The following is a 15,219-nucleotide window of genomic DNA, read 5'->3' as shown; positions in this document are numbered from 1 at the left end:
TTTACCATTATCAAAAGTTTATTTTATATATATCCTTTCCTTCCAAATAGTTTGGTGTACCCACATTTTGTGAGTGGGTAAGTGTGTATGTGTTTGATTTTTATTTGAGTCATGGATACATATAGTAACACCCTTATCAAATCCCTACCACCTCTGTATATGAATGAACACTAAAAAACATGTTTTTATATTTGGATTAGACTTTAGAGTCTTTAAATAGGCATTAGATTAGAAAACGACTAATGTAAACACGTAAGGGTTTGGTAGAATGTTATTGTAATGTGCCTAACAAATTGGTAGGCATGATCCAAACACCTTGCCATTTAAGAAAAAACACAAGACTTTTAGAAGCTTACCAAACTAAGGGTAAAGCTCAGTCTCGTCTATTTTATAGAAAAAATTAAAAGGTAAATCATAATTGTTTAAAGCAATCAAAATAACATTGATACATCACTTATTACCCTCTCGTTTGAGAATATTTCTTTTTATCTCAAATTGATAAAATAAATTGAACTTTACCAAAACAAAAGGGTCAAAGGTTAAATAAATTGTATTCAAATATTTATAATCTCAAAAAATATTTTATTAAAACAATATATTATAATATTGATCGTATATTTTTTAGTCAAGTTTGATTAATTGTTTAAGAATTCAAAATATGGCCAAAGGATATTGATGAACAAGTCCATTTTAATGTCTAGTTACCCGACAAGATCAAGTCACCTATTTTGTCATTTATGTTATGGTCACAACCTTCCACAAGATCTTTTGCGAATTAAGTTAAGTTTCAATGTTTCATAGAGGGCCACCGGCCATGTAGGCAAGTTGGCAAGTACCACGGAAGCTTGAAAGATGCAACCATGGCATCATGTGACATAAAGCCAATTGTCTCCGTATATCTTTTAAGAATATCTCACCCTTTGAATTCAACTACCCCCTTCACTTTCATTTAGATATTTTAGACATGCTTTCATTCTATACTTTTTGGATTTTTAGACACGAAATCAAAAATATTTGCTCTTTACTTTGAATCATTGAGCACAAATGAGCGAAATGGATGATATGCATTTGATAAAGGTTAAAGAGTTGTTTTATATTTTTTTACTGGGTTTGATAAGATGTTGAGTTTGACTATGTCTAATTCATATAGTTTGATATCAATTAGAAGCTTTAAAGACATTGACTCATTTAGATGATTCGACCCTAAACTATCAAACAACCCCTAACGTGTTTAATTAAATAAGTTATGTAAGTATTCAAATTTTCTACATGATGTCCACACTCCACACATCAATCTGTTTATACATGACATTTAAATTTGTTTTATATCCAATTTAATATCAATATATAATTATTTTAAATTTAATAAATTAAAAGAAAACCATAATCTTGGATTAAATTTGCGACAACAATAGTCTCACAAGTCACTCTATAAAACTATAATACTTGTTTCTCTCGGAACCCAGCCCCTCATCGAGTCGACGGGTCACCATTTACCCCTCACTAGTTAGGTACTCATTCCTTTGACCCTCAACCCTTAATTAGTTCGATAGTCTCAAAGTCACCCGATCACCATATGTTATAATCATTGATTTCTATTAAGTAATATGATGTATCCAAAGTGTAAGTTTATAATCTATATGTATATGATCCTTTAGTATCATTTAATCCAATGTATTGATGATGCAATCTGCATGTATTAATGTTTTAATTTTAGGACTTGGATAACTTTTCGACTATGATGACATTTCAAGCCGTGCAATCTGATTTTAAATGTTATTCAGAGGAGAATCGTATGTCTCAAGTGAACAATTTGAACAACTTGGACAATTGAAGAACTCAAGAAATTCGATATCCAGCTCTTGCTTGGATAGTTATGGACATCTTAGTTGTCCCAATCTCAATAATGATATTTGAATCTGCTTTCTACAATTGAAGATATTATATGTATGATAGGTGGGTCTTTGGTGAATGTTTTGTTTTAACTTTTTATTTATATATTTCAAAATACCACAAATAACTATGTATTTGCTATAATTAATAAGTTACATTAATTAATCTATTTTAATAGCGAAAATTGAACCTCAACTTGAGGAGCAATGTGGAGCCACCATAACAAAGAATCCAGAAGAAAATACGAAGTGAAAGCGAAGTTGATAAGAGTGAAAGTCAAGTTGCTTGGAACTTACACATTCCAACATTAATTGAACAATTGATTTGTATATGTACCTATATTTTTTTTTTCAAACCTTGAACGGTTATTGGAAATTATTGAAAGTTGTAACTTATTTATGTAGATGTAATCTTTTTCTATTTATGGTTTCGAAACTAAATGGATCAACGTAGGTTCTACCCGTTTATTTAACAAGTCTGGTTCAAAAAAAATTGATGGGTTCAACATGATGTCATATTATCAATCTGTTTTGTTAACAAGTTATTTTGGATCGGAAATCCCAGCCCATATAATTTTAAAAAAAATGGTCCAAATCATCCCCAAACGGTACAAAATCATTACTCTTAATAATTGTGTTTATGCGACATATTTTGGTCTAAGAGGGTGTTTGAGAAAACTTTTAAAATGATTTTTTGGACTTTTAACTTTTTCAAAAAGCTAAAAGTATGAAAAGTTGTTTGACAATTATAAAAGATTTTTTAGAATGACTTTTTGGCAAGAAGAAAAAATTATGGTTTTAAGAATCCGAATTTGTGACTTTTGGTGACTTATGGTTTTTTAGCCTTTTCTTCTCCAAAAGTTAATCCAAACACATTTTAAAACTTACTTTTGGAAAAAGCTATAAGTCAAAAAAATCATTTTATTGAAAATGATTTCTTAAGCTAAAAAGCGATCCCAAACACCCCCTAAAAATAATCTAAAATCTAAGCTTCTTCTAGGTATGAAACAAGCATGGGCAGATGAGGAAAATATTGGTAAGTTGAACCCAACCCAACGACTCTTAGAGCATCTAGTATACTCTCAAACGAACAGGTTCATTGTCGACGTGGCCATAGACCACGATCGTACACACTATCCCGCCGATTCATGGTCGGGTATCGTCATAGTGATTTGTGGGGAGAACATAGGACCATGACCAATCATGTCTCTCTTCTTCTGTCTTCTTCTCTTTCAGACCACGACCACAATCAACGTGGAAAGTATATCGGCTATATTGTGGAAGGAAGGTGGAAGATCACACGAACTAGAAAAAATGTCATTATTGTTATTATATATATATATATATATATATATATATATATATATATATATATATATATATATATATATATATATATATATATATATATATATATATATAATTGGGCCTTAAATAAAATCCCCCCCCATGTGGAAGACGATGATGGTTACATGAAGGTTGTGGTCGTTAAGACCATAACAAATGGCCTTATATGTGTTCATACATTCTCTTTTTAATCACTTGCTTATATGCAAAATAAATAAATGATGGGGTTTAAATAGAAATGTATTTGGATTTCGAATTATAATATTAAAGATTATCATATTTTAAAAAATAATTGCATGAAGCCATGAACATAATCCCATAATGCCCTCATTCAACTTCGATAGGAAAAAGTTCAATAAGAAACGAAATCTTTTACGGAAACAAGAACATCAATAGGAAAAAGTTCAATAAAAAAACCAAATCTTTTTGATGATTTAGAACATATGAATCCCTTGTATAGCAAAAATAAAATAAAAAACATGATGCCATTTTCATAATTATTTGAAGTAATTCACTTGTGAATCCCTTGTAGAGTAAATAAGAATACAAAAACACAGCCGTATTTTTGTAATTATTGACATGGTTGAGCAAAATCCTAGTAATCATGTTAACTAAAGGAACCACAACTCAAACTACTTTCTACCTGCTTCTAATACACACACTAGAACTCTAGATGTACACAAACCTTACAATACCTAGAGCCTCTAATAGAACTCCTATATAATCAAAAACAATACTATTACAATAAAAGTGAAATTCTTGACATTTTTACATCAAATTTCTTCTAGCATGTGCCATTATTTCCTATCCCTAAAGTAAACCCATCTTGTTCAAACTTAGAGCAAGAAGAAAGGAAAGGCAAATTGACAATATGGGTATTGCTAAAGTTCACATTTTGATAGTTGTCCAAGGAGTAAAAGGTAAAATCAGAGGAAATCCCATTGAAGGATAGAGTAGGATCATGGATATCACTCAAAAGAGCCCCAAAGTAAAGATTGAATTTAGCTCTATTAGCTTGAAGCTCCATCTTTTTCTTCTTCATTCTCTCTTTCTTATGGGCATTTTGATGACCTCCCAAAGCTTGTGAATTCATAAACTTCTTAAAACAAAACGGGCATTTGTACTTCTTGGGATTTGAAGGGATTTTTGACCTTTCTTCCTTTTTGGATACATTTATGCTTCTATCTTCAGAATTTTTCACACATGGATCGATTAGAAAACCAAAGAGTTTTAGCTTTCTATCCCCAAGTGGTTCCATTGTTTGAGATGTGAAATATAGTACACATCCTAGGATTAAGGTTTGGCCTATTTATAGAAAACATGTTATAAAGGTTTTAATTAATGGTATTAAGGATATGTAATGCACCACTGTAATATAAGCACCCTATGGAATTGTACAAGTGGCATTAATATAGGATTAAAAGATGTCATAAAGTTGTGAGGTTTTTCCCACTTTTGCTGGAAAGATTGGTCAACATTTAGGAAGGATCCAAGTGTATTGATATCTAGAAATAGGCATACCCAAAATACAACAAGATCAATTAAGAGTTGGAATTCAAGATTCCATTCCATGACTTGTTGGAAGTAATTTAATACCACTCTTTTTTCTTATTAGTTAAAAATCAAAATATTTTTTATATTGTTAATTATAACTTACTTCATGGGAGGGGGTATTTTGGTCATTTTTTTAAATAAGGGAAGGAACAAAATTTAATACCATCATTCCCTCCTAGGACTTCAATGGATGAAATTGATTTCTGTCCAAAACTGCAAACAAACACACTATGGAATGGAATCTCAAATTCCAATTTTGTTAGATTCCAACTGCCCCCTGGGAGTTTGAAGAGTTTGCATTTAAACTCCAAGTTCATATTAATCATATGACAAAACTTATATTTTTTTTAGCATTCTAGACACAGACACACTCTCAAGTTGACACTTTTGGAAGTAATAATTGAACTAAATCTTGCAATACACATAAAGTTATTGGAAGATGATGTTTGTAAATCAACTAACAAAGCCTTTTTCATGGATACAGGGATACATCCACATAAGCCACTAACTATTTAGAAACTACTTAATTCTCAAAACAATATGCTTAAAAGCTAAAAAGTGATCAGAACTTTTATTTTGGACCATCTTTCCAAATGGATTATTGGCTATTGGCAAATTAACTTGAACTTTTTGCTCATTATTTACTAATGATCAAGATTTCCCAAATTTGATACATCCTACTTTAATCAACTCCATGTTTTGGTCTTATCCACTAGTGCAGTATACAATTTCTCATCATTAAAGAAAACAATATACACATGACACACACACACACATGCTTTAACATGCATTATCATATGTGGAAATGATCTGTGTATTGCATATCCAATTGAGTACATAAATTAGGTACATAAGTGTTGTGAAAATTTACTTTTTTCTTAAGTAGTTAAGTAAAGGACATGAGCTAGTTGTAGTTTCCTTCTTTTGCTGGTTACCTTCTTTCTTTGTGCATGATTTGCAGGCTTTACCATGTGTGAACAAGAGACAATTTAGGTCAAATTTCAGTTCATTTGGTATTCTTGTATTGAGATGAAGATATGTCCTTTTAGTGTCTGCATCTAAGGGAACCCAACCAATCGCCTTTGCAATCTGAAAGATCTGTATAAATGTCTCAATGTCAACTAAAACCCTAATTACAGTATATACTTGTTTGAAATGTTTGAAAGCCAACTTACATGTGTATCTACAGGGAAATCGTCTTGCTGAAGATTAAACATCAATACACATGCCACCTGCCATTAATTTGAAAATTATTAAAACCTATAAATGATTTTGATTACTAGTGATTGAACTAGAAGATACCGTTTTAGGTCCAATCCCTTTGAATTGAGAGAGTTCTGTCTTTATTTCATCAATTGACAAATCGTGCAGGTATTCCAAGCATAGTTTCCCTCTCTTCTCGTGCAAGCAATTCAGCATATTCTTAATACAAGAAGCTTTTGTTGGGGCTAATCCTCCACATCTTATAGCATCCTCAATACACTTTGAATCAGCAGCAAGAACCTGAAGAATTTACGCGATAATCACTTTGAAAGAACACATGCTCAGAAATTTAGAAATTTGGAGTTCCGGCATTAACCCTATGTTAAAAAATAATGGCAAAATGGACGAAGTTTGATAATCGTGTGACGGAGCTAATATGCATAAGTTAGTTAGGGTTTTGAGAGAAACTAACATCCTCCCATGTTGGGAAAGCAGATTTGAGTGAAGAAAAGGCCCTTTGAGAGTTCGCATCAGTAGTATTTTGTGACAATATAATGCTCACTAGCCCGTCCAAAACACTTTCCTTCGAAGAAACCACCAGTTCCGCCTGCGGTGACGTCGTGGATCCATATTCATCCTCGTTGGGAAGAAGCTTCAACCTTTGTTCGCGGTATTTGACGAACTGTTGGGGGAATCCATGGAAGGCTAAGAGGTCGTCTCGAACGGCTCGGCATTCTTCAGATGAGGGGCGAGGGTGGTTGGGGTAGGGGTCGTTGACTGTGAGATTGTTAACGGTGCCACTTTTGAGTAACTTCGCCGGCGAGCATTTGAGTTCCGTCGGCTTCCTCTTACGCTCTTTCTGTTTCCGCATTGTTGGGTTGGCTCATTGACTCGGACAACTCGTATTAATCTGCCCAAAGTTTAAAAAACCTGTTTAAACAGGGGTTGAACCGGTAATAAATCAGAGATTAGAACAATTCAATAACCAATTTTATGTTAATTTTAAACAGGACGGTTTATTTAAAAATCAGGTTGAATCGATGTGATAGAACTAATAAAAAACCGGTTGAACCGGCTTATTAGACTTGACAAAATTGTAAGAATGGTCCATGTGGTATGTCCAAAATTGCTACCTTGGACCAAATAAGTTTTGACTAGCACCAATAGTCCAAAGGTTTTCATTTTGTTGCTGTTTTGATCCAAATCAGTTTAAAAAATCGAAAAATGACAGATTTGTCATTTTCCATTTGTTTTTTGTTTTTCTTTTTGTCATTTAATTATTTTCTAACTAAAAAATTAAACAAAATAAAATAAAATAAAATCTCTCTCTCTCTCTCTCTCTCTCTCTCTCTCTCTCTCTAAAACCCCAAATGGGTAAAACTCTAATCTCCGATCTCTCTTGCCCTTTCTCTCGGTCCACATGTCTGGTGATACGCTGAACAAGGTCATGATGTAAACAGAAGAGAACGATAAACATGGTTCTCTTGAATTTGATTGTAACTTGCAGGTGGTACCAAATTCGAAGAACAGGGGTGTGGAGACGATGATGGAGGTGGTTGCACAATTAAAACAAGAATAGGCTTGTTGAATCGATTAGAATTTTGAACCCTAGATGATGAAGGTTCAGACCATCGATCTGATATTCGGAGATCAACAAGGAGGAGAGTGATGAACACTGTCATTGCTTCATGCGATTGATTTATCCCAAATGATGGGGGTGGTGGTGTTGGATTTAGGGTTCTGGTAGCATCTTCGGTGATGGGGGTGGTGGTGTTGGATTTAGGGTTCTAGTAGCATCTTCGGTGATGGGGTGGAAGGCGATTTTGATGAAAACCGACGTCTTTTTTGACGGTCGCTATTTGGGGTGAGTATGTGGGTTGGTGTCGTATTTGGCGATTTTGGAAGGTATTATCATCAAGTTTAGTTTCATTTGATGCAGATGGTATGTGACGACCCAATTTTTCACGTCCAAAATTTTCATTTTTGATTAAGTGATTTGCAAAATATTTATAACATAATATCAACCGACCATATCATTTCATAAAAACATGTCTCGTGTCTGAAAACCGAATCGTAAAAACATAATAATGTCAGAGTACAAATCCCAGAATAACTCATAGCGCGGAAAACAATGTGTGTGTATGATGTGCCGCTATCGCGCCAGCTCCTTCCCCTTAGCTGAAGAGGTACCTGAAACCAAAACTATAAACTGTAAGCACGAAGCTTAGTGAGTTCCCCCATCGTACCACATACCATACAATCACATAACATACATACTGTCGGGCAATTCTGGGGTGCCCGACCCCCGGTACGGCCATTCTAGGGTGCCGACCTACCCGTACGGCCATTTTGGGGTGTCGTCCTACCCGTGTCAAGCCATTATGAGGTGCTGACCTGCCCGTCGGTCCTAACAACCGACCCTTGGGACTCATCCACCCCTTACTGCTATTAGCACATATATCATAACATAAACACATTATCAAACATATATGGGGTGTCCGAACTACCATTTGGTCCTAACAACCGAACTTGGGGACTATTCCCCTCCTACTTCCACTATCACATATAACATATCATGTCAGCATATAAACATATAATCACATACTGTCAGACATATCTGGGGTGTCTGACCTACCCTTCGGTCCTAACAACCGAACTCTACTGCTATCACATATAACATATCATGCCAGCATATAACATATCAGGTAGTAGCAAACCTAGATGATATCACAAAGACAATCATCTAACATACAACTCCTACTGGTGGGCCGGCATTGTGGTCGTAGACCCACCGCTACTGGAAGGTAACTCACATCGTAGTAGTTGCTGAACTATGCGGGAATCCTCTGACTGCTGTCGCTGCTGCTCCGGAAATCCTCCGGCTATAATTCCCACAAAACACTTAGTCATACACTGCTAACTGTTCTTAGGGTAAAATGACCATTTTACCACTGACCAAGTCAAAGTCAAAGTCAACTTCCAGCTGACTTGACTCGCCGAGTTGGCTCGCCAACTCGTTGAGTCCCTATCCCTTTATTCGTCCTCATCCATGACCCTACTCGTCGAGTTGGGCCCTCAACTCGATGAGTTCTTCTCTCATATGAACATCACATGAAAACTCATCCGACTCGCCGAGTTGATGAATAACTCGTCGAGTTCACCTTCATCAGATGAACAAGTTCTGTCCTCGACTCGCCGAGTTGATGAACAACTCGTCGAGTTCAGCTTCATCCTTAAGAAGATTGCCTTGGACTCGCCGAGTCTGCTCATGCACTCGCCGAGTCCCATGAATTCCCAGAACAATGGCTTAGTCTAGAATGTTGGGTCACTCCCCGGGACTCCCTAAAACCTTTCCACACTTAACTGGGTCCTTTTGACCCTCACTGAATGGGACAGAAACCTTGGACTCGAGGAGTCCAAGAATGGACTCGTCGAGTTGGTCACATTCACTCATTAAATCTTCGATTTCTGATGTACAACCCTTGATCAAAAGATAGATCTATGCTTTTACAATCGATCTAGCACGTAAAGTTACAACATTTACGTGCTTGCATGGGACTTTGAGCTCAAAAGGTCCTAAAACAAGCTCTTACAATGCATGGGGCCTTCTTTGAGTGCAAAAGCCACTCCTTTCTGCCTTGCAACCCCTCTTAGGACCTAAATCTGAAACATCAACCCCCAACCATGCTTGCAAACATGGTTGGTGACCAAAATGGCTTAGAAAAGCCCTAAAACTCTACAAAATGGGATCTATCTAAAGAGAAAACAAGGTATAGACTTTATACCTTCTGAAGACTGCAAATGATGTCCAAAATCAGATCCCTCAAGCCTCCTCTTGATCCTTCAAGCTTTTCCTTCCTTCCTTGGATCACAAAATCACCAAAATCACTCCAAATGTCTTAGATTGCTTTAATAATGGCTAGGGCTTGCTATGGGGGTCTTTTGGGAGCAAATGGGACGAAGGAGGCCGAGTTAAGGTGTTTAAATAGGGTGCAAACCCTCGGATTAGGGTTTTTGTCCAGACAAGGCCTACTCGCCGAGTCCGGGACTCGACTCGTCGAGTCCACAACTTAAACTCCGCGTCTCATCCCGCTTCTACTCAGCGAGTTGGTCCTTCAACTCGCCGAGTCCAAGGCCAAAATGCAAAATATTTAAAGAAGATAATACGTATTAAGAACCAGGTGCTACATGGTAATCACAATGTGTTGGTGCAGTCGATGGTAGTGGTGGTGGACTGAGATATATTTGTTTTTGATGGAGGTAGATCTGAAGAAACACTAGAGAAGATGAAGCTGGTGATTAGACGAAGAAGACCATCAAACCGGAGAAGACGACGAAGTCGGTGGATGTAACCCAGATCGACGAAGAAAAAGTCGTTGGAGCCGGAGTTGCAAAAACCCTAATTCTTCAGATCTCGGTAGGTGGTGGCACTGTGATTTGACGAAGAAGACGATGAAGCCGGAGAAGACGAAGGAGGGCTTCAGTTTCGATGGTTTCCGGCGAGGAGGTGGTTTCCGACGTAACTGTAGACTGAGAGAGATATAATCTTGTATGTTTGGTGGTTTGCAAGAGAGAGAGAGAGAGAGAGAGAGAGATTATGTTATTTTATTTTATCTTTTTATTTATTTTAGTTAAAAAATAATTAAATAGCAAAAAGAAAAACAAAAAACAAATGGAAAAGGGCAAATCCGTCATTTTTAGATTTTTTAAACTGATTTGGACCAAAACAACAGCAAAATGAAAACCTTTGGACTATTGGTGCTAGTACAAACCTGTTTGGCCCAAAGTAGCAATTTTGGACATACCACAAGGACCATTCTTGCAATTTTGTCATTAGACTTTGATAGTTGGATTTCAATTAGAGCATCTCTAACCCACTCTCATTTTCCATTTCCCCCATATTTTTTCCTATATTAATTCTTCTCAACCCCCCCCCCCCCCCCATTTACTCCCTCATTTTGGGGTTATGAATAGTAAGGTGTTATGTTATTTATTTCTTCCAAAATGAAGATAAACTTTGCGTTGTCGGTTTTAGTCTCTCTGTTTATATATTTATATTTTTTTAGTTTATTTTTACCTACTAATTATAATTTAAATATAATATTTAATACTTATAATATTTTGTTATATATTAAATTATATTAATTAATTATAAATATAAAGTTTGTTTTTTGTTCATCAAATTCATATAAATGCATGTATAATATTTATTTAAAAGTGTGTATGTGTAATATTTCTATAAATACATGTATATTGTTTATTTATAAGTGTGTTATAAATAGACCTGACAAAATCTGGCACGACACGACAACCCGACACGAAGTTAGCGGGTTAAGGTCAGAGATGCCGACCCGTTTATGTACACGGGTTGACACGACACGACATGATAATTAAACGGGTAGTGTTAGGGTCAAGACTTTCAACTCGAAGATGACCAATTTATATATATATATATATATATATATATATATATATATATATATATATATATATATATATATATATATATGTGTGTGTGTGTGTGTGTGTGTTTCATATTTTTATAAATAGTTTCAATTATACATTTGTAGTGCCCCAAATTCAATAACTAAAAGTAAAATTCAAAATTTCAAACTGACTTAATTGTACTCCTCCTCACCACCTATCTCATTTGCTTCTTAACTCTAACTCTTTCAATTTTGCTTTCTAAACTTACTACTACCTCCATCTCATATATATTGTCCAATTTTGACTATTGAAGTCTTTATTCTTCAAATTTGACCTTAAATGTTTTTGTTTTTTGATATATAACACTAAATGCAAAATATATGAATGGATTGTGTTTTAAATGTCTTTTCATTGCTATAAGTTTTATCAAATAATTTATAACACAAATAAAAATATTTAAGGTTAAAGTAGAAAAATAAAAACTTCAAAAGTAAAAAATGGACAATAAATATGGGACGGAGGGAGTATAATTTTTTTTCCGTTCCACTTCCCAACTCCAGCATTTCACTTTTCATTTTTTTCCTCTATGACTCTTACTTTTCAACATTTAAAATGTTTTAACCCAACATGACACAACATATTTATAAGGTTTAAACCTTAACCTGAAACCTGATACGAAAATAAGCGGGTTGACACGACACGACACGATAATTAAACAAGTCCGGTTAGGGTCAAGCACTCTCAACCGTTTAATGTCTTGACACGACACGAACCCGACATGACACAACACGCTTGTCAGGTCTAGTTATAAATATAATCTTATTTATTTAATATTACTTTAATGAAAAAAAAATAAAAAATATATATTTGTTAAAACCAAATTAATTGAAGGGGTGTGTTTGACAATCTATATAAGTTGGAAGAATGGAATATACCAAAAATATACTTTTTGGGTAAAAATGTGATAAAAATGGAATAGGATTTGAGATAAAAGACTGTTTACCCTATTTTTTACTCCATTTTTTTTAGGGAAAATGGAAATGAGTTGAAGATGGTCTTAACATGTTAAAAAACAACCAATTTCCAAAACAAATTGAATTGCTCGATCGATCAAGTTAACCAAAATGTACACAGCTCAAAGGCTGACGCACACCATTGCCACATTTAGAATTTTTTTTGCATTTACATATGTATGTATGAAGGAAAATAAAAAAGTATATATAAAAAAATTATAAAAGTTGGGTTGAACCGACGGCCGGACCGGTCAAACCGAGAACCAACCATCAGACCTTGTTCAATTAAAAACGAATATTAAAATATTGTCGGTTGAATATTAGGATAAAGTTTAAGGTACGAGTACTATATATTTTAATTAAAAAACTCGTTTATAAATGGGAAAATAATTTGGCAGGGTAATTACCTTTTCATCTTGTTCACGTTTAGACAACTTTTTTTTTGTATACATTTGACCATATAACTTGTTAAATTTGTTCACATATTACCAAGTTAACAAGTTAAATTGTTAAATGTGTACAAAAAAAAGTTGTCTAAATGTGAACACTTTTTTTTATCTTAGGACTTTTTATAATTTCTTATAATATTTTTATGATATTTTTTCCTATAAGTTTTTCTAATACAATGTTTTAAACTTTGCTTATATTTTTTTAAGAATTTTTTTTAGACTTTCATATAATTAAGATACAATGCTTTTAAACCAAATGTTTTATAAATGTTTTAATTTTTTCTTACAGATTTTTAACTTTTTTCTTACATTTTCATACATTTTTTTGTAACTTTCATACAATTATGTCTAAACTTTCTTTTACAACATTTTAAAGTGTTTCGCAATTTTATTTTATTTCTTTACATTTTCATACAATCATTTTTTTTAAAATTTTTAAAAGACCCTTAATACTTATTGCTACATATTTAATTTATTTAATTTTATTGTTAGATACTATTTACTTTAAAAATATTGTATGTTCTTAAAAACAAAAGAAAAAAAAATATAAAAGGCTATATAAAATATTTCACAAAATAAAAACATATTTATTAATTAAAAAATAAAGTTTAGAAATGATCAATATTTAATTAATATTTTGGACATTATGGATACTTAAAAAATATAGTTTGAAAAAGAAATACTAACAAATACAAAAAATAAAATCGATATTAAATTTGCGGAGAATGACTTATCATGGTAATTAACTTTTCGTTTTGTTCATATTTAGACAACTTTATTTTTTTTACACATTTGACCATTTAACTTGTTAAATGTGTTAACATACTGTCATTATCACTTGCTATAGTCGGTGACAATAGCAATATGTGAACACATATAACAAGTTAAATGGTCAAATGCATACAAAAAAAGTTGTCTAAATACGAACAAAACAACAAAGATGATTACCCTGATAAATCATTTTTCCTTTATGTTATTTCAATATTGCTTTATCAATAAACTATTTTAAGGTAATTTATATAAGTTATCTCGAGTTAGCTTATAACTCACGTTATATATTACGATAAACTATTTTTATGATCTTAACAAACGTAAATTACAATAAGCTAAGTTATTTATGTCAAACAAAGTCTAAATATTAAATAGTCAGTCATTAAATTTAGAGATAATGTATCGTTCTCAAACCTCTACTACTATATAAAAGTGACCAATCTTTGAAATATTGACAATTATTGACAGTGAATTTGTGGTTGTTGGTTATCAACGTTGTCTTTAAATATTATATGTGATACTTGTATTCTTTTTCAATGGTAAGAAAAATGTATCGCAGATTGATCACAAATAATCGCTAATTAGTATTTGTTGAAATGTATGATCTCACAACAAATAAGTGTCATACTATACTATATATGATATTCCAATTTTCACGATAAAAAAATACCGATTTTGTTTATGCTGTATAAAAATCAGAGTACCTCTTTTTAATAAAATTGTGCGGAATTTGTTCCCAGTGAAACATGATAAATACGTTATCAGGGCATTTCCGAAGAAAAATATTTTTATTCATTTTAAAACATTTGGGATGTCATCGTCAATACAGAAACATAAGCATAAATAGAACTTACATTCATTATCACTAGTGATTTATATCTCCTTAATCTATCAGTGTAATATGACTTCATATCAACACCTATGATATAAATAAACTGAGTGGGTCAGGTTGGGAAACCTGGTGAGTACATAGGATTTTCAACCCACAATAATATAATTATTATGTTTAATCATCAAACAGTTAACCCAATTACCCATCCCCATTATCTTCTTTACTCTTAAGGATCTACCCTAAGAATCAGCTATTTCTTATTCATTCATTCCTAAGGATTATCCTAAGAAATAGGTACGAAGTCCATTGTTGTCAATGACACAACTGTCAAGCACAACTGCTAGTTCTATCACTTAGGCGCAACTGCCAGAATTGTGGCATTCTATGTGAGGCGCAGCTGCCAGTATTGTCCTTCGAGCACAGTTGCTACGGTTATCTCGTTTATTGACAGTATCGTTTTCGAGAGTCCACTCGCAATACATGTCAATAGGTTTTTTAGAGTACATCGGTGAACACATCGTTCACAACACCTACAGGTTGCGACCTGCTAGTGTTCCACTGGATTGTCTAGAATAGTCCAGGATTGTCATCCATACTCTGCTAGATGACGGGGCCAGCATTTGGGAACAAGGCTTCTCACATCGTCCAGCTCTCACCCTTACCTCATGGTCTATATCACCTCTCAACTCATCATCCAACTCATATTTCATCTACCCATGTTTTACCCAACA

General features: G+C 33.7%; 2 protein-coding genes across 2 annotated transcripts; both read right to left on the bottom strand.

Annotated features, from left to right (window-relative positions):
* Nucleotides 1–4,023: 4,023 nt before the first annotated feature.
* On the bottom strand, nt 4,024–4,497 carry LOC111877904 (zinc finger protein 5-like). Its single transcript, XM_023874407.1, has one exon. It carries the CDS (start codon nt 4,495–4,497, stop codon nt 4,024–4,026), a length of 474 nt encoding a protein of 157 aa, XP_023730175.1.
* Nucleotides 4,498–5,591: 1,094 nt separating this feature from the next.
* LOC111877946 (putative DNA glycosylase At3g47830) lies at nt 5,592–6,905 on the bottom strand. Its single transcript, XM_023874450.3, has 4 exons — nt 6,469–6,905; nt 6,096–6,296; nt 5,969–6,025; nt 5,592–5,891 (listed from the first exon to the last, which is right to left on the bottom strand). The coding sequence occupies exons 1-4, from the start codon at nt 6,865–6,867 to the stop codon at nt 5,661–5,663; spliced, it is 888 nt and encodes a 295-aa protein (XP_023730218.1). The 5' UTR covers nt 6,868–6,905; the 3' UTR covers nt 5,592–5,660.
* Between the last annotated feature and the right edge of the window lie 8,314 nt (nt 6,906–15,219).

This window comes from Lactuca sativa, chromosome 4 (genome assembly GCF_002870075.4).
Source record: "Lactuca sativa cultivar Salinas chromosome 4, Lsat_Salinas_v11, whole genome shotgun sequence".
NCBI classification, from domain to species: Eukaryota; Viridiplantae; Streptophyta; class Magnoliopsida; order Asterales; family Asteraceae; genus Lactuca; species Lactuca sativa.
This window is presented reverse-complemented; position numbering and strand designations above follow the sequence as displayed.

Coding starts and splice junctions, on each gene's coding strand:
- LOC111877946 (XM_023874450.3), bottom strand. CDS start 6,867: ATGCGGAAACAGAAAGAGCGTAAGAGGAAGCCGACGGAACTCAAATGC. Junction 6,297..6,468: donor CTTTCCCAACATGGGAGGAT/GTTAGTTTCTCT, acceptor TAAATTCTTCAG/GTTCTTGCTGCTGATTCAAA. Junction 6,026..6,095: donor AAGGGATTGGACCTAAAACG/GTATCTTCTAGT, acceptor AATTAATGGCAG/GTGGCATGTGTATTGATGTT.
- LOC111877904 (XM_023874407.1), bottom strand. CDS start 4,497: ATGGAACCACTTGGGGATAGAAAGCTAAAACTCTTTGGTTTTCTAATC.